The 23,504-nt window shown below is 46.8% G+C and overlaps 1 protein-coding gene across 2 annotated transcripts; it reads left to right on the forward strand.

The window, feature by feature from the left end:
* The first annotated feature begins 1,723 nt into the window (after window positions 1-1,723).
* LOC143788356 (vitellogenin-A2-like) lies at window positions 1,724-22,783 on the forward strand. 2 transcript variants are annotated; one of them, XM_077277988.1, is made up of 35 exons: window positions 1,724-1,859; window positions 4,499-4,519; window positions 5,637-5,788; window positions 6,653-6,904; window positions 7,793-7,957; window positions 8,032-8,180; window positions 8,437-8,587; window positions 10,043-10,200; window positions 10,307-10,466; window positions 10,685-10,810; window positions 11,038-11,256; window positions 11,341-11,564; window positions 11,652-11,749; window positions 12,099-12,223; window positions 12,319-12,420; window positions 12,509-12,628; window positions 12,718-12,907; window positions 13,491-13,584; window positions 13,742-13,927; window positions 14,671-14,818; window positions 15,035-15,254; window positions 15,351-15,517; window positions 15,603-16,088; window positions 16,392-16,439; window positions 16,719-16,844; window positions 18,824-19,036; window positions 19,113-19,255; window positions 19,571-19,709; window positions 19,899-20,034; window positions 20,457-20,643; window positions 20,942-21,036; window positions 21,211-21,308; window positions 21,717-21,876; window positions 22,105-22,257; window positions 22,529-22,783. In XM_077277988.1, exons 5-35 carry the CDS (start codon window positions 7,922-7,924, stop codon window positions 22,630-22,632), a joined length of 4,761 nt encoding a protein of 1,586 aa, XP_077134103.1. In that variant the 5' UTR covers window positions 1,724-1,859; window positions 4,499-4,519; window positions 5,637-5,788; window positions 6,653-6,904; window positions 7,793-7,921; the 3' UTR covers window positions 22,633-22,783. The 2 variants fall into 2 exon arrangements, with proteins under 2 accessions (XP_077134103.1, XP_077134102.1); XM_077277987.1 differs by lacking the exon at window positions 1,724-1,859 and adding an exon at window positions 4,013-4,288.
* The last annotated feature ends 721 nt before the right edge of the window (window positions 22,784-23,504 follow it).

Here is a 23,504-nt window from a genome sequence, read left to right on the forward strand (position 1 = left end):
CCTGCACCTGTGCTCTACAGCAGCCTGCACCTGTGCTCTACAGCAGCCTGCACCTGTGCTACACAGCAGCCTGCACCTGTGCTCCACAGCAGCCTGCACCTGTGCTCCACAGCAGCCTGCACCTGTGCTACACAGCAGCCTGCACCTGTGCTCTACAGCAGCCTGCACCTGTGCTCCACAGCAGCCTGCACCTGTGCTACACAGCAGCCTGCACCTGTGCTCTACAGCAGCCTGCACCTGTGCTACACAGCAGCCTGCACCTGTGCTCTACAGCAGCCTGCACCTGTGCTCTACAGCAGCCTGCACCTGGACTCTTCTCTCGTTTTGTCTGGAGGTTCAGGTCTATTGCGTTTCCTGCATTTTCCGTTTGTTTTTTGTTGCTTTTTTGGGGAGGGGGTTGTGCTATTTGTACTATAGCTTTCTCTACAGGACATGAAAATCCCACAAAAAAACATGAAAGTATAAGGGTATGTGTCCACGTTCAGGATTGCGTCAGGATTTGGTCAGTATTTTACATCAGTATTTGTACACCAAAACCAGGAGTGGAACAATTAGAGGAAAAGTATAATAGAAACATTTGCTCCACTTCTGCATTTATCACCCTCTCCTGGTTTTGGCTACAAATACTGATGAAAAATCCTGACCAAATCCTGATGCAATCCTGAACGTGGACACATACCCTTAATGTGATGAAAGAAAAGATGAATCACCAACATAATTGTAAAAACCACAATGAAAAGGCGATGATATGATGACATGTGGCATGTAGAATTCACTGAATGCAAAAAAATGCAGAGAAATTGTGTTTGTGTAATGCAAAATTAAAGGGGTTGTCTCGTTAAAGCAGATGATCACCTATCTGCCTGACAAGTGCTGACTTGTTGACTGGTTGGGGTTAGACTGCTGCTGTCCTTGTTCAGATGCAGGGTGCAGGGTGCAAGTAGAAGGGTACAGGGTTCAGTGTGCAGGGTGCAGTGTGCAAGGAACAGGGTGCAGGGAGCAGTGTGCAAGGAGCAGGGTGCAGTGTGTAGGGTGCAGTGTGCAGGGAGCAGTGTGCAAGTAGAAGGGTACAGGGTGCAGTGTGCTGGGTGCAGTGTGCAAGGAACAGGGAGCAGTGTGCAAGGAGCAGTGTGCAGGGAGCAGTGTGCAAGGTGCAGTGTGCAGGGAGCAGGGTGCAGGGTGCAAGTAGAAGGGTACAGGGTTCACTGTGCAGGGTGCAGTGTGCAGGGAGCAGTGTGCAAGGAGCAGGGTGCAGTGTGCAGGGAGCAGTGTGCAAGTAGAAGGGTACAGGGTGCAGTGTGCTAGGTGCAAGGAGCAGTGTGCAAGGTGCAGTGTACAGGGTGCAGGGAGCAGTGTGCAAGGAGCAGTGTGCAAGGAACAGGGTGCAGGGAGCAGTGGGCAGGGAGCAGTGGGCAGTGTGCAAGGAACAGGGTGCAGTGTGCAGGGAGTAGTGGGCAGTGTGCAAGGAACAGGATGCAGTGGGCAGTGTGCAAGGAGCAGTGTGCAAGGTGCTTGTGCCCTCGCTGTTTCCACATCCCGATAGGGAATAAATGAAGCAGTGGTCGGGCGTCTGACCTTCCACAACGGGATAGTCCAGTGGTGCCCACATGACACCACTCCATCCAACGCTCAGCATTGTGCTTGGTGATGTACGGCTGCATGCAGCTGCTTAGCCACAAAGCTTCCAGCGGGGCGCAGTGTTTGTGCTGATACTAGAGGAGGCCTCGACTGTGCAGTTGAGCGGTGGTGCTATTTCTGCTCCTCAGCACTTGGCCCCCCTGCTCTGTAACGTTACGGGGTCTCCATTTTGTGGCTGAGTTGCTGCGGTTCCTTCCACTTCTCAATAATATCACTCACAGGTGATGGGGGAGATCCAGGCGGAAAAAATGTCATAGTCGCACCACTGGCCGATCTGTAGGTTATACAGGGGGGCGAAAGTTATACATGAGGGGCTGGAGGTTATACACCGGGGGCAATGGAGCTGGAGGAAAAAAACAGAGTCAGTGACTAAGACGTGTGACTCTGCGTCCATTTTCTGGTGCATCTTGTGCTTTAGCCCTCCCTGGTCCTGGCTGAGGTGCGAGGCTCAGGCTGAGCTGTGATTATGAGGCTATGTGCACACGTTGCGGATTTTGCTGCGGGTCCGCAGCAGTTTCCCATGCGTTTACAGTACAATGTAAACCTATGGGAAACACAATCCACAGTGCACATGCTGCAGAAAAAAACGTGCGGAAACCCAGCGGTTTACATTCCGCCACATTTCAATTCTTTGTGCGGAATCCAGAGCGGTTTAAGGGTATGTGCACATGTTGCGGATTCTCTGCGGATCCGCAGCGTTTTTTGCAGTGCAGAAACACTGCAGATCCGCAATTGATTTACAATACAATGTAAATCAATGAGAAAAAAAAAATGCTGTGCACACTTTGCGGAAAATCCGCTGCAGAAACGCTGCGGTTTAAAAGAAGTAGCATGTCACTTCTTTTTTGTGAATCTGCAGTGTTTTTGTACCCACTTCATTATAGAAAACCGCAGGGGTAAAAACCGCAGCAAATCCGCAAGAAAACCGTAGCAAAAACGCACAAAAAACGCTCGGAACCGCACAAAAAAACGCAGGTGCGTTTTCTGCCAGGAGAGACAGAATCCGCACCAGAAATTCCTAAGCCTAATCCACAACGTGTGCATATAGCCTTACACCTGCTCCACAATAGGAATCCGCAGGTGTAAAACCGCAGTGGAATCCGCACAAAAATCGCGGTAAATCCGCGGTAATTCCACAGGAAATCCGCAGGTAAAACGCAGTGCCTTTTACCTGCGGTTTTCACAAATCCGCTGCGGAAAAATCTGCAGACCTCAAAAATACGTGTGCACAAAGCCTTATTCTCCAGGTATCGGCATGCAGCCGGATAGATACATTGTTTTCTCTTGCAGACGGATACATTGTTTTCTCGTGCAGACGGATAGATACATTGTTTTCTCGTGCAGACGGATAGATCCATTGTTTTCTCGTGCAGACGGATAGATCTATTGTTTTCTCGTGCAGACGGATAGATACATTGTTTTCCCGTGCAGCCGGATAGATACATTGTTTTCTCGTGCAGCCGGATAGATACATTGTTTCCTCGTGCAGCCGGATAGATACATTGTTTTCTCGCGCAGCCGGATAGATACATTGTTTTCTCGCGCAGCCGGATAGATACATTGTTTTCTCGCGCAGACGGATGGATACATTGTTTTCTTGTGCAGACGGATGGATACATTGTTTTCTCGTGCAGCCGGATAGATACATTGTTTTATCGTGCAGACGGATAGATACATTGTTTCCTCGTGCAGCCGGATAGATACATTGTTTTCTCGCGCAGCCGGATAGATACATTGTTTTCTCGCGCAGCCGGATAGATACATTGTTTTCTCGCGCAGACGGATGGATACATTGTTTTCTCGTGCAGCCGGATAGATACATTGTTTTCTCGCGCAGCCGGATAGATACATTGTTTTCTCACGCAGCCGGATAGATACATTGTTTTCTCGCGCAGACGGATGGATACATTGTTTTCTCGTGCAGACGGATGGATACATTGTTTCCTCGTGCAGCCGGATAGATACATTGTTTTCTCGCGCAGCCGGATAGATACATTGTTTTCTCGCGCAGACGGATGGATACATTGTTTTCTCGTGCAGACGGATAGATACATTGTTTTCTCGTGCAGACGGATAGATACATTGTTTTCTCGTGCAGACGGATAGATACATTGTTTTCTCATTGAGACCATTATACAATATGGCTGCTTCAAAAACTTAAGAAAAAAAAAAAGCAAAAGAACCGATTGCAACTTTTTATCTATTCTGGAAAAATAATTTTCTAGTTCTTATCAGCGAGGTGAAATCTGATGAATTCAGTCACGATGACCAAGAGCAAACAAAGTCATCCCGACCGCGCATGATGCAATCATTAACCAGCCATTTTAGCTTTCCATCAAAATACAAAAAAAAGACTAAAAATGTACAAAAAATCAGAATTAATCTTCCTATAGACTCTGCACATTGCCGGGTTCGGGCGTCCGGCTCCCGTCAGGACTTTGTTTTCTGCAGTTTTTATTCTATCGTTATAAATTATTGCAGTAAACAATCTTGGAATCATTGGGGGAAAGTTGATCATTTACCGGCGGTGATCGCTGCCAAGATGACGCGATCGGCAATATTCGGGTATAAATTCCCCGGGCTGCCGGAGGTTTGGTATTCACCATCGTCATGAGGGGAATCATCCTAGCACTACTGCTCGCACTGGCGGGTGAGTGCCGCTGAGGACTCAGATCCGTCTGATATATTTTTGATTTTTTTTTAGATATAACATTTTTATATTTTTATAAATCATAATTTTGCTATAAATGTAGCAATTATATGACATCAATGCCAAATACACAGCGATAATCCTGCGCATGTTGTGTTCTTATTATTTGCCATTAACACATTTTCCTTCATTTGTTTCTCCATTTTACAGGTAGTGAAAAATCACAAAACGGTGAGTATCGTCCATGTGTCAGTGAGAATTATTCCTCATTTCATCCGGTGATTGTGGTGAGAATCTCCATGCTGGCGCTGTAATGATAGGCGGCCATTATTTAGCTGATCACATAGAGCCTCCTGCCGGGACCACCAGTGATCTGATCTACGAGAGAACCCAGCAGTAGCTGGGCCGAGTCGCTGCAGCGCCCCCGCAGGGGATATGAAGTATTACATTAGCTATAACAACCTAGATATTAATGGCTTATCCTGAAAATAGATCATCAATATAGATCAGAGGTGGTCCGACATCTGGCACCCCGACTCATGAGTGCAGCGACATAGTGTACAGAACAGCACAGCTCCCTACAGTGGCTGCCCCCGGTACTGCAGCTCTACTCCTATTGAAGTGAATGTGATCTGAGCTGCAGTACCGAGAACGGCCACTACACAGCGCACATCCAGCGGGAGGTGAGGACAGCTGATCAGTGATTGGGTGTCATATATAAGGACCCGCTATATATAAGTCCTTCACAACCCTTCTCCAATGTCATGTATGAATATAATGAGGTCTCCATAGATAAGGGAACCCTAATTAATACCGATCACAGAGGAGGGCTTCCACTCTAGTAAAGGTGTGGTCTCATCTTCTTTCTTCAGGAGCGCACCGCTCCTCTGCCTCCCGGCTTCCTGATTGATGGCAGCGGTGCGCTCCTGATGATTGACAGCTTTCAGCAGCGCTCTGGCCCAAACTGTGCGTTCTCATGCTACAAACAGGAGCAACTGTCCCTCTGCAGCATCAGACAAGCACAGGGGCACAGAGGCTGCCGAAATCCAGGACTACGGCCAGCGTCAGATCTGACTGCAGAGGTGGCCGGAAACTAAGCAACGAGCAGTTAATGATAGAATTACAAATCCGTCGGTTCTTATGAAAAGAGAAATGTTGCAAGGTTCCTTGTTTTTACAAGCACTTTGCACTTTTACCCATTTAAAGGCTTGAGACAACCCCTTTAACTGTTCTTATAGAGGATGTAAAAATCGTTTTTCTTAACTAGATGTTCCCTTTAAATATGGCTGCTCCCAATAATTGTAATGAACTCATGGCTTTGTGTCTTTTTTTCTGTCCTTATTTCTAGAACAACTTTTAAACCCAACCAAGACGTACCTGTACAACTATGAAGGAATAATCGTGAGCGGCCTGCCGGATAACGGCCTGTCAAAGGCTGGACTCAAGTTGAACTTTGATGCTGAAATCAGTGGATTTGCCCAAAGAACGTTCATCCTGAGGGTAATGATGGAGAAAGGGACCTTAGTTGTGGTCATAGTAATCAAGACTACGTGCCAAGCCTACATTTTGCCTCTTTTTGATTAATTTAGCTCCATAGTTACCTGTCACTTATATCTATAGTTGTATTCCGTGTACCTGGGGTGAATGCCGCTGTTCTCCTGAATCCGGCGGTGTTCTTTTTTCCTTCCTACGCCTCTCCATTCCTGAGCTATGGCCTCCTATTCCCAGCATATAAATCTAGTCATTGTAGCCGAGTGGGCGTGGCCATGACCCCTTCTCTGTGGGAGCCTTATTCAGGACCACGCCCACTTAGCTGAAGAAAAGAGATTTACATACAATAAAGAGGGGGCCATATGTCAGGAAACCAGAGGCACAGGAATAAAAGAAAAACATCGCCGGATTCAGGAGAAGAGCGGCATTTAGACCAGGTTAAAAAAAAACATATTTATGGCACATGACAGGTTCTCCTTGTAATAAACTATCTATCATATAAAATACATCCAGTCATAACTAAAGACTACGGCTGGCATGTGTGCGAATACCGCCACATAGAATACATATTAAATGGCAGCTGTGAGCACAGATCGCTTCTATATCTCTGATCCATGGTGTTATACACTACAGACATGTCAGCCATCACCATTCCCTGATGTATAGACCCAGGTCATAGCGAACCAGAGCAGTGTCCCCATCACACAGACCTTACCTGCCTTATTAAGTACCTTGCCGGCCAATCGTTAGAACAAATTCCTTCCTTGGCTTCTTATACACAATCTACTGATGTTTCTTGTACAAGGAGGGAGAATAAAAAAACAGATTAATCGTTGAAAATCCTTTTGAATGAACTCTTGTATTTCTTCACAGGTCCAAAAACTTGACATCAAGGAATATCACGGTCTATGGCCAAGAGATCCATTCACCCGTTCCACTAAACTGAGCCAAGCCATCGCAGAACAGTTCAAACATCCCTTTAAGTTTGAGTACCACGATGGGCGGGTTGGTGATGTGTTTGCCGCCGAGGGCACCTCGATCACAGTGGTCAACATCATCCGAGGACTCGTCAATCTGCTGCAAGTCCACGTCAGAAAGTCCCAGAACGCTTACCAATTGGACGAGGTTTGTACGGCGCCTTCTTTACTCGTCTTCTCGTGCCTAGAAACATTTCAGCAACTTGTAAATTGTTTCTTTAGCTTTTTTGCACCAGTTTTGATATTTTCTAAGACTTTTTCTTCATTTATATGACGTAACAGGCAGCATAATTCAGTTGTCACCTCTGGAAATAGACAAAAACTTTCCCCTTCTCTAACGTTCGGCCTTTCATCTTGGCGTTATAAATGCCAGATTGCAAGAGGAGTCAGCGTCTGTCCCCCCCCCTCCCCATAGATACACATGATCACTCATCCAAACCAATCGTTCACGTGCATGGAGGAGTTGGAGGAGATAAGTCTGGCTGAACACTGCCTGGTCACAGCTGTCTCATGAGTACAGGACCCTCAGACCATAGAGTAAATGTCCCCTTATTTGCCAAGTAGTATGGTTGGTATTAGCTGGGCAGACAGACTCATGGGTGAAGCAAGTAAACTGGGGGCAGATTATAGGGAACGCACATGACCAGGGGCCACCTCAACCTTGGAGTCCTACGCCCTCATGTCAAAAATAGAGGCGGCCAACCTTTCATACTTCTAAGAAGGCAATGGCTTGTCCATCTCTCTAACATCCAAATACTTGAGCGCGGGGGGAGCACACATGCATGGCCACCTCTGTTACAAGGTGGTCAGATAGGGGTCACTGCTGCTTGTGGAGCCTCAACCCAAAAAACAGGCATCAAGGCTATCTGAAATGGACTGACAAACAGCGTAGCATCATGGTGCGGGCACTGATCAAGAACGTCCAGCATCAGGCATATAGCCAACTCTAAGCACCAGAACTATCCGGCTCCATAATTGTAACCTATGTATCCTCCACAGAATTTGTCACCTAATTTTTGCTTTTTTTTCCACGCAGGATTGTATATCTGGAAAGTGTCCAACAAGATATCTGATCCAAGACGATGACAAGAAGTCCAATTCCATCATTGTCATCAAATCCCGGGACCTTGAAAAGTGTGAGAATCGTGCAGTGAAGAGAATCGGAATGACCTTCCTGGAGACCTGCCGAGCGTGCCAGCAGGTAAGTGTCGGCTCATATGGACGTTAAGGCGAATGGACTTTCTAGATACTTATTAATTCCTAATTTCTCTTCAGAAATCCAAGAACTTGCGTGGCATGCTGACCTGCACCTACAGAATTAGGAACAAGGCACAAGGAGCCGTCATAGAGGAAGCTAAGGCCAAGGAAGTCTACCAGTACTCTCCATTCTATGAACTTTATGGATCTGCTTATACAGAAGTCAGGTAGAGTCTATGACAAGCCCCTCATATTATCTTGTGTTAATAACACGGACCAGCAATACCATCACACTAGGTGACATATTCAAATAACTCCACTGCAAAAAAACATCAAGAGATATGACCAAGAACCTCAGCAGGGAGAGATGTTGTACTCATCCATACTCCTTGGCTGAACGCCTACGCAATCAGCCATTTGTCTAACCCCAAAATCTGCTTTGTGCAGAATAATTAAATATATATCTCTTTCTTTTTTTTCCAGACAAATCCTCACCTTGAAAGAGATCAAATCCAGCCGGGTGAGCGAGCCACGTGTGCAACTTGAAAACCGCGGAGGGTTGACATACCGTTTTGGCTCTGAAGTTTTCCAAATGCCACTTCACTTGTTGAAGGGCAAGAACGTAGAGTCTCAGGTAAGATACAGACTGGTAAGCCTGGCAATCGAGATTTGCTAATTAAACATAGCAATAAGGTTGAAGCTAGAACATTGAGTCGGGGGAAGCACTAGAGCCTAGAGTCATTGATGAAGTAAGACCTCAGTCATGGGTGACATATAAACTTAACACCATAGGTGAAGCAAAAACTTATAGCCATGAATAAGCTGATAACTTAGAGCCATGGGTGAGCTGATAAAATAGAGCCATGGAAGAAAAGAGAACTTAGAGCCATGGAAGAAAAGAGAACTTAGAGCCATGGGTGAACCAAGAACTTAGAGCCATGGGTGAGCTGAGAATTTAGAGCCATGGGTGAACCGAGAACTTAGAGCCATGGGTGAGCTGAGAACTTAGAGCCATGGAAGAGAAGAGAACTTAGAGCCATGGGTGAACCGAGAACTTAGAGCCATGGGTGAGCCGAGAACTTAGAGCCATGGGTGAGCTGAGAACTTAGAGCCATGGAAGAGAAGAGAACTTAGAGCCATGGGTGAGCTGAGAACTTAGAGCCTTGGGTGAGCTGAGAACTTAGAGCCTTGGGTGAGCTGAGAACTTAGAGCCATGGGTGAGCTGAGAACTTAGAGCCTTGGGTGAGCTGAGAACTTCGAGCCATGGAAGAGAAGAGAACTTAGAGCCATGGGTGAACCGAGAACTTAGAGCCATGGGTGAGCTGAGAACTTAGAGCCATGGAAGAGAAGAGAACTTAGAGCCATGGGTGAGCTGAGAATTTAGAGCCATGGGTGAACCGAGAACTTAGAGCCATGGGTGAGCTGAGAACTTAGAGCCTTGGGTGAGCAGAGAACTTAGAGCCATGGGTGAACCGAGAACTTAGAGCCATGGGTGAGCCGAGAACTTAGAGCCATGGGTGAGCTGAGAACTTAGAGCCATGGAAGAGAAGAGAACTTAGAGCCATGGGTGAGCTGAGAACTTAGAGCCTTGGGTGAGCAGAGAACTTTGAGCCATGGGTGAGCTGAGAACTTAGAGCCATGGGTGAACCGAGAACTTAGAGCCATGGGTGAGCTGAGAACTTAGAGCCATGGGTGAGCTGAGAACTTAGAGCCATGGAAGAGAAGAGAACTTAGAGCCATGGGTGAGCTGAGAACTTAGAGCCTTGGGTGAGCTGAGAACTTAGAGCCTTGGGTGAGCAGAGAACTTTGAGCCATGGGTGAGCTGAGAACTTAGATGATCCATGGGTGAGCTGAGAACTTCAAGCCATGGGAGAGCTGAGAATTTCGAGCCATGGGTAAACCGAGAACTTAGAGCCATGGGTGAACCAAGAACTTAGAGCCATGGGTGATCTCAGAAGTCAGAGCCATGGATATCACATAGCTATTCTCAGACGTCACCACCAGATCTTTTACCATAGGACATCTTGAACACATAGTTGATTACATATATCTGAACTAAGTACAGCAATATTTGACATCCTTCTTGCAGATCTCGGACACTCTTCAGCGCCTGGTACAGAACAACCAGCAGGAGGTACAGGCAGAGGCCCCTGCTAAATTCCTACAGTTGATCCAGCTCCTGCGTGACACAGACCCAGAAAACATCCAGGCCATCTTCAAGCAGTATTCTGACCGACCTCTATACAGGTGAGGACTGGGGGCCTGCGAATATCTAGCAACCTATGAATAAGCCCTTTTGGGCAAATTTGTGCTGCATACTATCTTTAGCTCCATCTTCTGGTTCCGTTTTCAGACAATGGTTGATTAAAGCGATCCCTCTCATCGGTTCCACCGAGTCTCTGAAGGTTGTGAAGCGCAATATTCCAAACCAGAGCATCCAGGAGGCCGCCATGTCTATCACTCTTGCCATGCATCACACACGGGCCAGCCAGAGCGCTCTCCAGATTGCAGCTGTGAGTCTTTTATCCTCCTTTTCTATGGACAGATTTCTTCATAATACATCAGCATTACTATTATTTACAAAAACACAGTACCTCCTTCCAAAAACATTTCTCGTCTGTTGTATCTGGTATTGCAGCGTAGGCCCAAGATAAGGATTACTGAAACACTCACTTATAAAGCTGGATTTTTAAAGTTCTCAATCTCATATATTGTCTAATTGTTTGTTTAGGATCTGGTACAGGATTCCCGAGTCCAGAATTCCCCAATGTTGCTCAAGGCAGCCATGTTGTCCTATGGTACTCTGGTCAACAAATACTGCTCCAACGTGGAAGCCTGCCCAGAGTCAGCTCTTCAGGTGAGTCACTCATCATCGTTGATTGTCAGAGAAATATGTTACAAATCTCTCTTAAAGCTGAGAGGTCGATGTAATATATGAGCAAATGATCTGTAAACCCCAAACCAACCCAACCAGCCCGACTAACACGACCAATCAATGAGCGATCATTATTAAATCTAGTTCACATTAGAAGATTAAAGACGTCAGATTTGTTGCTTTCTTACTAAATATCTAATTCATTTCAGCTCCTTCACGATTTTGCTGCTGAAGCTGCCAACAATGCTCGCCCCGAAGAGATCATCCTTGCTCTGAAGGCTTTGGGTAACACTGGACAAGTTGCGTGCATCAAGCGCATCCTGAAATTCCTGCCAGGATTTTCCTCTAGTGCCTTCCAGCTGCCAATTAAAGTTCAGGTTGATGCAGTGATGTCCCTCAGGAACATAGCCAAGGATGACCCCAAGAGAGTAAGTGCTTCTAGCTAGGGTCCGCCTGATGTATAGGCCCTATCATACATGACAACCCCTCATGACCACATCCTTTCTACATAGGTTCAGGAAATTCTGCTCAGCATCCTGATGAATCGTCGCGTTCACACTGAGGTCCGCATGATGGCTTTTGCAGTTCTCCTGGAAACTAGACCACCTGCAGCTATGGTGACCACCATGGCTCTGATCATACAGAAAGAGGCTAAAGTCAACCTGCAGTTGGCCAGTTTTGCCTACTCTTACATGAAGTCTTTGACCAAAGCCACAGTGCCAGAATACTATGAGCTGTAAGTGCGACTGTCTTACCGTGACCCATTATAGAGCCTGTGTGTCCATCCAGAGTGGTGCTAATATATTCATCCACTGACTTATAGGAATGGTGCTTGCAACGTCGCCATCAAGATCCTAAGCCCCGTGCTTGACAAACTGAGCATGCGCTACAGCAAAGTCATCAACTTTGACACTTTCAATTGTAAGTAACTAAAATGAAGCCAAGGAAATGTAAAATGGTGTAGAAAGTAAAGCCCCGGGCCCTAATGCAAAGTGTGTTATGGGCCCCAAACCTGGGAAGTGCCTGTTATTACATCGGTGTCTTCTTATGTGGCTTGGGTCCTCCCAACCTCCAGCGCTGTCTGTGATCCTCTAGCTATGTCCCCCTAAGAGCGCCCTACTTCACCCCTGTAGACTATTGTAACCCAACTTTTGGGTGCCGGGGGTTTCACTGTCTTGACACATTGTATTTCTCAAGTTTACTATCTGCCATTTGCATGGTCAAATCTGGTGGCCAATATATTGTGACAATGATTTATTTTATTTCTTAGACCCTCTGATGTCTGGAGCTACTGCCAACGTCCTCATTATGAACAGTCCGACCACCACAATGCCAGCTGTCGTCATCTTCAAACTCCGCGGATACGTGTCCGGTGCAACTACAGATATCATTGAGGTACCTAAAAAAGAATCAACACCTGTTCCACGATATCTATAAATACGTCTATTAAATGCTAACGACCGTTACGTGTAATCTGCTCCTCGTTCCAGGTCGCTGTACGGGCTGAAGGCCTCCAGGAAGTCCTTAGGAAGCAGAACATCGCATTCGATCAGTACTCCATGCAGAAGAACATCGTTAAGATCATCAAAAGTGTGAGTGTTGCAGCTCAGTCTTGGTTCAGGGCTGTCACATGCAGCAGATGAAGGACTTCCTAACGTTTTGCTTGTTTTTGTTTTTAAGTTGACCGGATTTAGAAGTCTCCCATCCGAGGTGCCTTTGGTTTCTGCAAATGTTAAGGTGTTGGGGCAAGAAGTCTTCTACAATGATGCCACCAAGGAAACCATCCAAAGCGTTTTCAGGGTACGATTGTTTGTGGTCTTACAAAAGATTCATATAACATTTACCATATTTCAGGAGTGATTTTTATTATTTATCCTCAATGTTTCCAGATACTGACAGAGCCCACTTCCCGTCATCCCATGATTAAGAAAATGATCCAGAAACTTCTCGATGGACTTGTAGCACAGTGGGCTCAACCCATTCTGCTGGCTGAAGTGAGACACATCGTACCTACTTCCATGGGTCTTCCTCTGGAGCTGAGTGTATACTCTGCTGCTGTCGGCAACGCTGCTGTTAACCGTAAGAGAATTGACATTTTTAGGAATAATCAGTCCTCAAATCCAGCTACTTAGGGCCATCAAATCCGGTTGGACAACTGGTGACTCAATGAATAGTGTTTCTCCAGAATGCAACTTTTTCTCTTTGAGTTTTTACTTGTAAGGTTACATATTTTCATCTTTGTGCTCGTCATCATCTTCTTTTTCCTTGTTTTGCTTCATATAAAATTAGATTTTCTGGGATCTCGAATAAAGTCTAGTTTTGGTCATTTCAGCATCATATGGATGATTAGGCATGATATGGTCAATAATACAAATATTCATATTCCTAACCATCCATGGTATCCTCAAAAGTTTTCTAGACATGCCAGAGTTTGTTCCTTCTGTAAGTCGGCAGCTCTTGATCTTGTTTTCTTCAGGGAAACTTCTGACCAGTGTCCAATAAACTCCTGAATTCCAAGGAGCCCCCGGTCTGGGAATTACCGGGCTGCACAATGGTGGATTCTGACATTGGGTTTAATTGATGTTTTATATTTCTCCTATGACGATAGAACTGCCATAGAACTTCATTTGATCCTGAAACAATATTGCATTCTATGTTTCAGTTGATATGAAAGCAAATCCATCACCATCCAGTGACCTGAGCGTCGCTCAACTTTTGCAATCCAATATCCAACTCCGGGCTGATGTAACCCCCAGGTCAGTATACACAGATATTATAATTATTTTCATTTTTCTAGGTTTTTACAGGTTTGATGGAACTTTCTAGAACTATACACATTAGTATCCATATTTAATATATGCAAATTACACGTCGTATCTCGATACAACTAATCCTCGTCTACGGTATTTCCAGCATTTCAGTGCTCACAGTGGCAAGCATGGGAGTGAACACACCGCTCGTACAATCCGGAATCGAATTCCAGGCAAAGATCCAGGCCGTCACTCCACTGAAGAGCTCCATAAAGTTCAATCCTAAAGATAAGAACATCAAGATCGAAACTCAACCAATACAGCAAGAAAATGACCTGGTGACTGTAAGGTAATGTCCAGAGCGTGCATCAGGGACATACTAACCGTTGTCATTGATGAGGACAGTGAGTGCCAGTGACCTGAGTGCTACAATGTAAGCAGGAAGGTGGCAGGAAATGAATCGAATGAATTAGTGGAGGGGATGTCCAATCTGGTGCCTCCAACCAAGCGTCTATCCCATACACCGAGTGATCAGCTGCATCCTGCGGGCAAACCCACCAGCAAGTGTGTAACTTCTCCACAGCTCCTCCGCAGGGGAAATGAAGTACTACAGCGTACTCACTGAAAACAACAGTCAAAAAAATGCCCGGATGTGCCAGGTCCTCCACAGCAACGATGCTCTCAGCTTTGGCTTAAAATTGAGGGTCTTGAATGTGGAAAGCCTCTTAGACATCCCTTAAACTCACTAAAAGTTTTGTTTTTGCTAATCCATATTTGTTAGAAGTTTTCCGTGATCTACAGATTACAAAGTGTCCCCCAGCAATCACCTGTAAGTAAGGGATCCATGTACCCACCGGGCTCACACAGCGAGCAGGGCGTGCATTCACAGCAATGGTTTCTCTGTGAGATTCACCACACTCCTAAGACGAGGCCCCTGAGCAGTTAACCCTCTCACTTCTCTCAGGATTCACTTCCATGATTCATATCTTGAGTTTTCTACACTGGACAACCATTGATGCATAACTGGTACTAAAGACATCTAGTCTACAAGAAAAGAGGACATAAAGTAATAGTTTACTCTTTCATCCCCAGGACTCAGGTGTTTGCTGTGTCCAGAAATGTGGGAGAGTTGGAAGCAGCAAAGAAGACACCAATTGTCCCTAAAGGAGCCGAACCCGACATTCTGCAGAAACATTTCGAAAAGTCTGAAAAGGCTTCAGCAGAAGGCACCAGCATGATGGTAAATGTGCAAGAACGCCAAGTAGAAAGGAAATGATGATGTAACCTATGGGGTCAGAAATTGAGACGGTCGAGGAACCGTTACTGCAGAAGGAAAAAATAATTTGGCCAAACATTCAAGGAAAAAATAACTTTTTGGGTTATTTATATGAAATTAAACATCCAAAAATAGTAAGTAAAGATATTCTGTACAAATAAGTGTTTTGTGTCTTTTCAGGAGGGATCTTCTGAAATCACTGCCAAGAAGTATGCTTACCCCGGAGAGACCGGACAGCACCAGTACACGCCAGCGAACATGTTCCACCTCTGCATTAAAGTTCCTAAAATCAACATCCACATCTGTGCCCAGCACAAGGCCCGTAGTGCCGCAGGACGCAAACATACCAGGTTTTACGAAATCGTGGGAGAACATGAAGCTAAACTGTCGGTGAAGCCAGGTACGATTCCCATCTTCCCCCAAGTGTTTCTCTAACTTTTCTGCTCTGATCTGTAGCTTCCAGGTGGAGTAACCTCCATCCGTTCTCCTCTTACAGCTCAGAAGGACTTAGCTATCGAAAAGCTTCTGCTGGAAATTACTACCGGATCCAAGGCTGCCTCCAAAATAATTGCTCTGGCCGACCTGGAAGAGAAAGGTGAACATCTTGAGGAATCTGAAGTCCACAAGAGGCTGAGGACCATCCTTGGCATTGATGAGACTTTGGTGAGTGACTTGCTTCGAGTATCGTGGACGTCTCTTTCCTTCTCCATGGAAGTGGCATCTGACCTTTTATGACTTGATGTTACAGGCCGTAAATCAGACCTTGCGTGCACGCAAAGCCAGGAAACAAGTACGTGAAGAAGACGATGAGGCAAAGCGCAAGCATGGGCATGCAACCAGCAACCAACACAAGCCACATGGACATCGCTCATGGGAAGACGAGCCACAGAAAGGTCATAAGCACAACACCAAGCAAAGCAGTAGCAGCAGCAGCAACAGCGACAGTGACAGCAGCAGCAGCAGCAGCAGCAGTGATAGCAGCAAGAGGAAAGACGGCCATAAACACCGCCAGAGCAGCAGCAGCAAGAGCGACAGCTCCAGCAGCAACAGCGACAGCTCCAGCAGCAACAGCGACAGCTCCAGCAGCAAGAGTGACAGCTCCAGCAGCAATAGCGACAGCTCCAGCAGCAGCTCAAGCCAACAACAAAAGGATAAGAAACACCAGCAGCCGGCCCATCAGCAAGAGAAACGCAGGCAGCAAAAATCACGTCACTACGTCCGTGGTGCACATGAGGTACCATCACCGTGATGTCCAACTAAATACCAAAATGTTTAAATGAATTGTCCAGGATTCCAAAAAAAGGATCTGTTCTCCAGAAACAGCGCCCTACCTGTCTATAGACCGTGTCTGGTATTGCAGCTCATCTACTATGAAATGAATATGACTAAACTACAATACCAGCCACGGACAGCGGAGGCGCTGCTTCTGGAAGGAGATTCAATTTATTGATCCCATTCATTAAATTTAAATGCAAAAAAGCCCCAAACCTGTGTGACCCCTGCAGCTCATTTACACTGTGCTTGGTTGATTTTCCAGGATGATCGGGAAATCTTTGAACTGCGATTTAAGAGACCAAATGAAGAGGTACGGGACTCTGGACTAGTGCATCATGTTACCTGTGATTTTCGATAAGTAGAACCTATAATCTGAGTCGTGTGGCATTAGATAAATTGTGGAAAATACACAGTGGAATATTATTTTTGCATTGTGTCTGTATGATTGTAGAATATTCCAGGTCAGGATGCTGGAATCCATCCACATGTGTATAGTCACAGTGTAACTAGGGGCCCCGTATTCATTGCAAGCCTCCTTCCCGGAGCAAATGTCACCATTGTGATTGCATATCATTCTCCTTTATCTCAGCGCGTCAGGACCATGTCTGGCCGTATCCGCGCCTCACAGTCCACATCCAGCTCTAGTTCCAGCAGCAGTAGCAGCAGCAGCAGCAGCAGCAGCAGCAGCGAATCTGCAGGAAGACCCCAGACAAGAGTAAGTATGATGGAGCAGTGGTGCAGTGATCATACCTTGCCCTTTTATCATCTTATTTTCTGTTATTGGTTTTTTTTTTGCTGAAATCAAACATAAAACTTTAAACTAAAAGGTTCTCTATTGTTATATTTCTTGTTACATTTTGTTCTTACCTCTAAGCCTATCCCTAACCCTAGCACCACTCCTAACCCTATCCCTAACCCTAGCAACACTCCTGACCCTATCCCTAGCACCACGCCTAACCCTATCCCTAACAGTAGCACCACTCCTAACCCTATCCCTAAACCTAGCACCACTCCTAACCCTATCCCTAACCCTAGCACCACTCCTAACCCTATCCCTAACCCTAGCAACACTCCTGACCCTATCTTTAACCCTAGCAACACTCCTAACCGTATCCCTAACCCTAGCACCACGCCTAACCCTATCCCTAACAGTAGCACCACTCCTAACCCTATCCCTAACAGTAGCACCACTCCTAACCCTATCCCTAAACCTAGCAACACTCCTAACCCTATCCCTAACTCTAGCACCACTCCTAACCCTATCCCTAACCCTAGCAACACTCCTAACCCTATCCCTAACTCTAGCACCACTCCTAACCCTATCCCTAACTCTAGCACCACTCCTAACCCTATCCCTAACCCTAGCACCACTCCTGACCCCATCCTTAACCCTAGCACCACTCCTAACCCTATCCCTAACCCTAGCACCACTCCTAACCCTATCCCTAACAGTAGCACCACTCCTAACCCTATCCCTAACCGTAGCACCACTCCTAACCCTATCCCTAACTCTAGCACCACTCCTAACACTATCCCTAACCCTAGCAACACTCCTAACCCTATCCCTAACCGTAGCACCACTCCTAACTCTATCCCTAACTCTAACACCACTCCTAACCCTATCCCTAACCCTAGCAACACTCCTAACCCTATCCCTAACCCTAGCACCACTCCTAACCCTATCCCTAACCGTAACACCACTCCTAATCCTATCCCTAACTCTAGCACCACTCCTAACCCTATCCCTAACCCTAGCACCACTCCTAACACTATCCTTAACCCTAGCACCACTCCTAACCCTATCCCTAACTCTAGCAACACTCCTAACCCTATCCCTAACCCTAACACCACTCCTAACCCTATCCTTAACCCTAGCACTACTCCTAACCCTATCCCTAACTCTAGCAACACTTCTAACCCTATCCCTAACCCTAGCACCACTCCTAACCCTATCCTTAACCCTAGCACCACTCCTGACCCTCTCCTTAACCCTAGCACCACTCCTAACCCTAACCATAGCACCACTCCTAATCCTATCCCTAACTCTAGCACCACTCCTAACCCTATCCCTAACCCTAGCACCACTCCTAACCCTATCCTGAACCCTAGCAACACTCCTAACCCTATCCCTAACTCTAGCAACACTCCTAACCCTATCGCTAACCCTAGCACCACTGAAAACCAGATTCCTAACTTAACCCTAGAGCAAATCTTAACCCTTGCCCCAGATATGAATAGGAAAGTATGTAAATAACTAAAGTTTTTTAGACTGAAGTATTTTTTTCTGTGGTTCAACACAGAGCAGCCTTTGAGGTTAAAGTTGCAGGCTATGCAGAGTGCTGCAATCAAGATGAGTTTGTCATCATGCTGTGCTCTGCATAGGCAGCGATATAGGACAGAGCTCTCATTCTCACAATAGAAAGTCTAATCTCAGGCAATCTTTGTAGTCTCAATCATTGCCTATGCGAGGTCATTGTGTCTGCCGTCAGCAGCGGTCGAGCTCCACTACTGCGCTGCTCCTACTCACTGGATACAAGTGAAGTTGCCTAGGACTAGCGACTGATCCCTTCATCGGATGACTCCGGTCTCCAGTCTCCATCATGTTTGGTTGTGGTGGAAAGTTTTTGGGTTCTTACAAAGTGATGGAAGTTTGAGGAATAATCTCAGGAAAACCGATATGTAATCTCATTTCAGGGCAGATTCCTCGGTGAACACAAATCTCCCAGCCTGGTGGCCACGCTGCAGGCCGTCCGTGCCGACCATAAGAAGCAGGGCTACCAGCTGATCGTCTATGAAGACTATCACTCATCCAAGCCTAAGCTTCAGGCCTACATGGTGGACATTACTGGAGAGAGCCGCTGGAGAGCGTGCATCAGCGCTCAGGTGGAGAGCCAACACGAAGCCCAGGTGATAAGCGTCTTATCACATGCCCATAGCTCTCCCAATAGTCTACATATTATCTAATGCTGTTGTTGTGTCCCAGGCCGAACTGAAATGGGGTCAGAACTGTCAACAGTACAAGATCGCTGCGTGGGCCGAAACCGGACGCTGGGGCAGTCAACCCGCGCTCAGACTGAAGTTTAGCTGGCCAAGAATCCCATCCAAGCTGAAATCCATTGGACAAGCGTAAGTGAATTATTAATACTTCTAGCTCTTCCCAATGAGCGTTCTTAAATGTGCAAAAGAAACATTTATGGCACCTCGAGCCCACCAAGGCGTGCTCCACCGGGCCAGGTACATGGTGCAGCTAAAGGTGCGGCGGACTGTGCAGACCAAGCGTGCTAAGCCGCACCCACTTCACTAAGCCACACCCATTAACACGCCCCACCTCTTTAAGTAAGCCACACCCATTCCTACAAGGTCCACCCACAAAAAAAACAAACAAATAAAATCAGTATAAAACATATGCTTAATTGTCATGAATTTGGGTTCTATTTTCAGGGTCAGTTGGTACGTCCCCGGAGCTGCCCTCATGTTAGGATTTGCTGAAAAGCTCCAAAGAAACCCATCCAAACAAGCGAAACTCGTCCTGGCCCTCTCCAACCCCAGGACCATGAATGTCGTCTTCCAAGTGCCGCAGGTAACCTCCTGATGTGTCATCCACGCCGGATTGTCAGCATTCTCGCCCATCCCAGGCTTCGACTAGAGAAGGACGGTGCAATGTAGTGAGGCTGAGCTGTAATACCAGGCACAGCCTGTTAACAAGGGGGCGCTGTGCTTAGAAAAGTGCGGCCATTAGTGCTAATGTGCTTGTGTTTACTTATTGCAGGCAACCATGTACTACCAAGCCCTGAACCTGCCCGCCGCCTTCACCGCCGCCTGGCACGCTCGTCCCGCAGACATTCCGATCCCGACCTGGAATGTCTTTGCTGATGCTCACAACTCAATAGCAGACAGACTAAAAGGTGAGTTTAGCTTTGGACCCTACATTCTGAGCACATATATCCTACCCAGCATCAGATGGGGGCCACAGGGGGTGTTCAGGGGTCCGCCGCCATCTAGGACCTCAAGAAAATCCTGAAGTTATTTGTAATTAATCCCTAGTGGTCAGTGTGACCACCCGAAGTCTCCTCCATTGTCTTCTGCTGGGCCTTTGGGCCTTTTTCTCATTGTGGGCCTGCTGGAGGACCTGCTGGTGCTCTGGGGGTCCGGTCCATCTTTGGTCTTCTGCCTATTCAGCTCCCATTGGCCTCACTTGGAGATGGTTGCGATCTTTGGACTTTTTGGCCCACAGGTCGATGCTGGAAGGTTCCAGTTACACATTATTTTGAGATTATGTTGTTAAAGCGTGAAATATATTATAAAACTGTAAAATGTCCTCCTCTAGGACGCTGCTCGCTGTCCAACAACATGATACAGACATTCAACGATGTGAACTACAACTACACAATGCCGGGGCACTGCTACCACGTCCTCGCTCAGGACTGCACCGAGGAAAATAAGTTCCTGATCATGGCCAAGAAATCCAAGGAGAACCCCGAGCACAAAGATCTGAGCGTTAAGCTGGGAGAGTTGTGAGTGGCCGTAATACTGCACTGTGTTACATTGTTGCATTGTGTTACATTGTGTCATGTCTTAGTGAATGTTGATTGAAAGACAGATCACAGATATGACATGATATCACAGGTATGACCGGTCAGAGCTGGACTACAACTCCCAGCCAAAGGCCGACCATCAGTGATGACCACAATATTGACAGAAGTGGATGGGAGCAGCCGTGTGATTGCCTCAGCTCCCGTTCTCTTCTGTTGGACACATTTTGTGGCTTTACAGCATCATTAACTTTTCTTTACATTTTCTTCTCTTTTCTAGTGAAATTATGATGGACAGCCGATCCGGAGAGCCCAGGGTGAAGGTGAACAACATTGACATTTCCCGGGACAGACTCCCATATCAGCCCAGCCAGGGTGAGTGAGACTGCGAGCAAACAAGGGAGCAAAACAGCAGGGGGTGATCGATGAAAGCTGAAAAGGGAAAGGAAGTGAGGAGGAAAGACAACATATTACCGCCATCCCCTGAGCACCGCAGCGCGCACTGAACGCCACCAGAGACCTGATACTGACACTCTGTTATTCTTCCAGAACCATCAGTGAGAATTGAAGAGAGAGACGGAAGAATTGTCCTTTCTGCCCCAGAGTTTGGTATCGATGAGCTGCTCTATGATGGAAAGTCAAGTGAGGTAATGGAGCCACCTGGAACGTCTAGTGACTCCGTCATCTGCGGTGTCCTCAACCAATGAGTAGATCACATGGAGCCCATCCGATAAGTGGATCACATGGAGCCCATCTGATCAGTGGATCACACAGAGTTCATCCAATAAGTGGATCACATGGAGCTCTTCCAATGAGTAGATCTCATGGAGCTCATCCGACTAGTGGATCACATGGATCTCATCCTATTAGTGGATCACATGGATCTTATCCGATTAGTGGACAATTGAATGCACTAATATCGGATTGAGGCCACAATTTTGCATCATTAATTCTTGCAATGGCCACGTGTTAGGAGCGGAGGGTTGGTTACCTCGAGGCCTGGCAGACCCCCATATTATCAGATATCCCAGTAACATCTCTCTTTTCTTTTGCAGCTTCGCACGGCTCTATGGATGAGAGGCAAGACCTGTGGAATCTGTGGCCACCATGATGACGAGACAGAACAGGAATTCAAGATGCCTGACGGATCAGTAGCAAAGGATGAAGAAAGCTTTGGCCATTCTTGGATCCTGGCTGAAGAAGCCTGCAGCGGAGGTGGGTGATACATAGCGGGCCTGATGTAGGTGATCACCACAGAACGTCCTGTAATGTGCAGGGACAGAGACAAGTGACCAGTAGAGTGATGGAGTGCTGACAGCAGCAGAGGAGGAGTGTGCTGACTGTCTAGGAGGCAGTGACCTGGTTACTCACGTTACCATACTAGTAAGGTTTACCTTACACCCAGGGCGTAGCGAGGGAGATAATAATCTCTTTATTTTACAGTCTGCAAACTTCATCGCTCTTTGGTGAAGACTGAGAAACCAGAAAGGGAGGAAAGCAAATGTTACTCTATCCACCCCGTCCTGCGCTGCGCCAAAGGTTGTACCCCATCAGCCACCACCCCCGTCTCTGTCGGCTTCCACTGCACAACTGCCGGTAAGTGGTTTTATCTATTCGCTCTTGTTTATGGGAAGGAACGTGCAGCAAGTGACTGCAGCAGTGTATGACCCGGCTCCCCATTAGCTGGACATCGTGCCCCCCATTACGCCTGCAGATGACATCCGCCCTTACACTCACATGTGGTCTAATAGATATGGTGGTAGCTGCCCCCTACGCACCGGGCCCTGGGGGCACATATGGTCATCTGCCCCTGCTCTGTATGGTTGATACATGGACTCACGATTATATCTTTCTGTTTTCCCCACAGATCTGGCAGAGGAGGAATCGCTGATTGACAGACCCGAAGACTACACAGAGCAAGTAGAAGCGCACACCTCCTGCTCCTGCGAGTCCTTGAAGTGTGCGGCTTAATGCCGATGACCCTTCTTGTTGATACCTAGAAACTAAAGAATGAGCTGTAATGTCAGCGCCAATCAAGCCAATCGCACTTTCTAACCAACTGTATAGTTCTTCGTCCTAAACTCTGAAATTTTCAATAAATATTTGCATCCACAACAATGTTTCCTTTTGTCTTTTGTTTGATTCTTTACAATTCTGGGCTGTGATCAGACAATTCTATTGGGCGTTCCTGAGCGAATCTCTGTATTTCTCTTGGTGACCTCGTTAGAAGGGAAGGCCGACTCAGAGCCATAATCCCACATAACCTCTATGGACACCTTCATCCACATGTTGCTGCGTTCCTGAGTATGTTATGTGCGGCCTCTGCTTGTGCCCCAGACGTCTAGACCTGAGCCGGTCAGCAGCTATTGGTCGCCCACATCGCCCTAGATTCTCTCCGATCATTCGTCGTCTATCACAGACCGAGCGCAACCAACAACCGGGGGCAGGACTAAGTATGGAAGGAAAACCAGTGAACTGTGTGTCCTGTTGGGAAGAGATTGGAACTGTCGGGAGGACAAACAACAGATTTGCTCCAATCGCTTAAAGGGAATGTGTCAGTGATCGTCCTCCGGAGCCGTCTATGGGGGCCGCAGGTCATAGGAAGCTGAATAACATGACACCTTGATATCTGCAATCCAATGTCTTACTCCAGAAAAATCCACATTTTTCTTGTATTTAAATGAGCTGTTAAGATCTATGGGTGGGGAATAGATCTCCCTAAGACTCCGCCTCCATAACTTATTGTAAATGAAAGGATGCGTTACCCTCCATCAGACATGTAATGACAGACAGTCTAATACTATAATCACACACAGCTCTGCAGTGAGATCAGAGCTGACACA

This window comes from Ranitomeya variabilis, chromosome 8, assembly GCF_051348905.1.
Source record: "Ranitomeya variabilis isolate aRanVar5 chromosome 8, aRanVar5.hap1, whole genome shotgun sequence".
In the NCBI taxonomy this organism is placed as follows: domain Eukaryota; kingdom Metazoa; phylum Chordata; class Amphibia; order Anura; family Dendrobatidae; genus Ranitomeya; species Ranitomeya variabilis.

Coding starts and splice junctions, on each gene's coding strand:
- LOC143788356 (XM_077277987.1), top strand. CDS start 4,249: ATGAGGGGAATCATCCTAGCACTACTGCTCGCACTGGCGG. Junction 12,908..13,490: donor CGGCAACGCTGCTGTTAACC/GTAAGAGAATTG, acceptor TCTATGTTTCAG/TTGATATGAAAGCAAATCCA. Junction 20,035..20,456: donor AATAGCAGACAGACTAAAAG/GTGAGTTTAGCT, acceptor GTCCTCCTCTAG/GACGCTGCTCGCTGTCCAAC.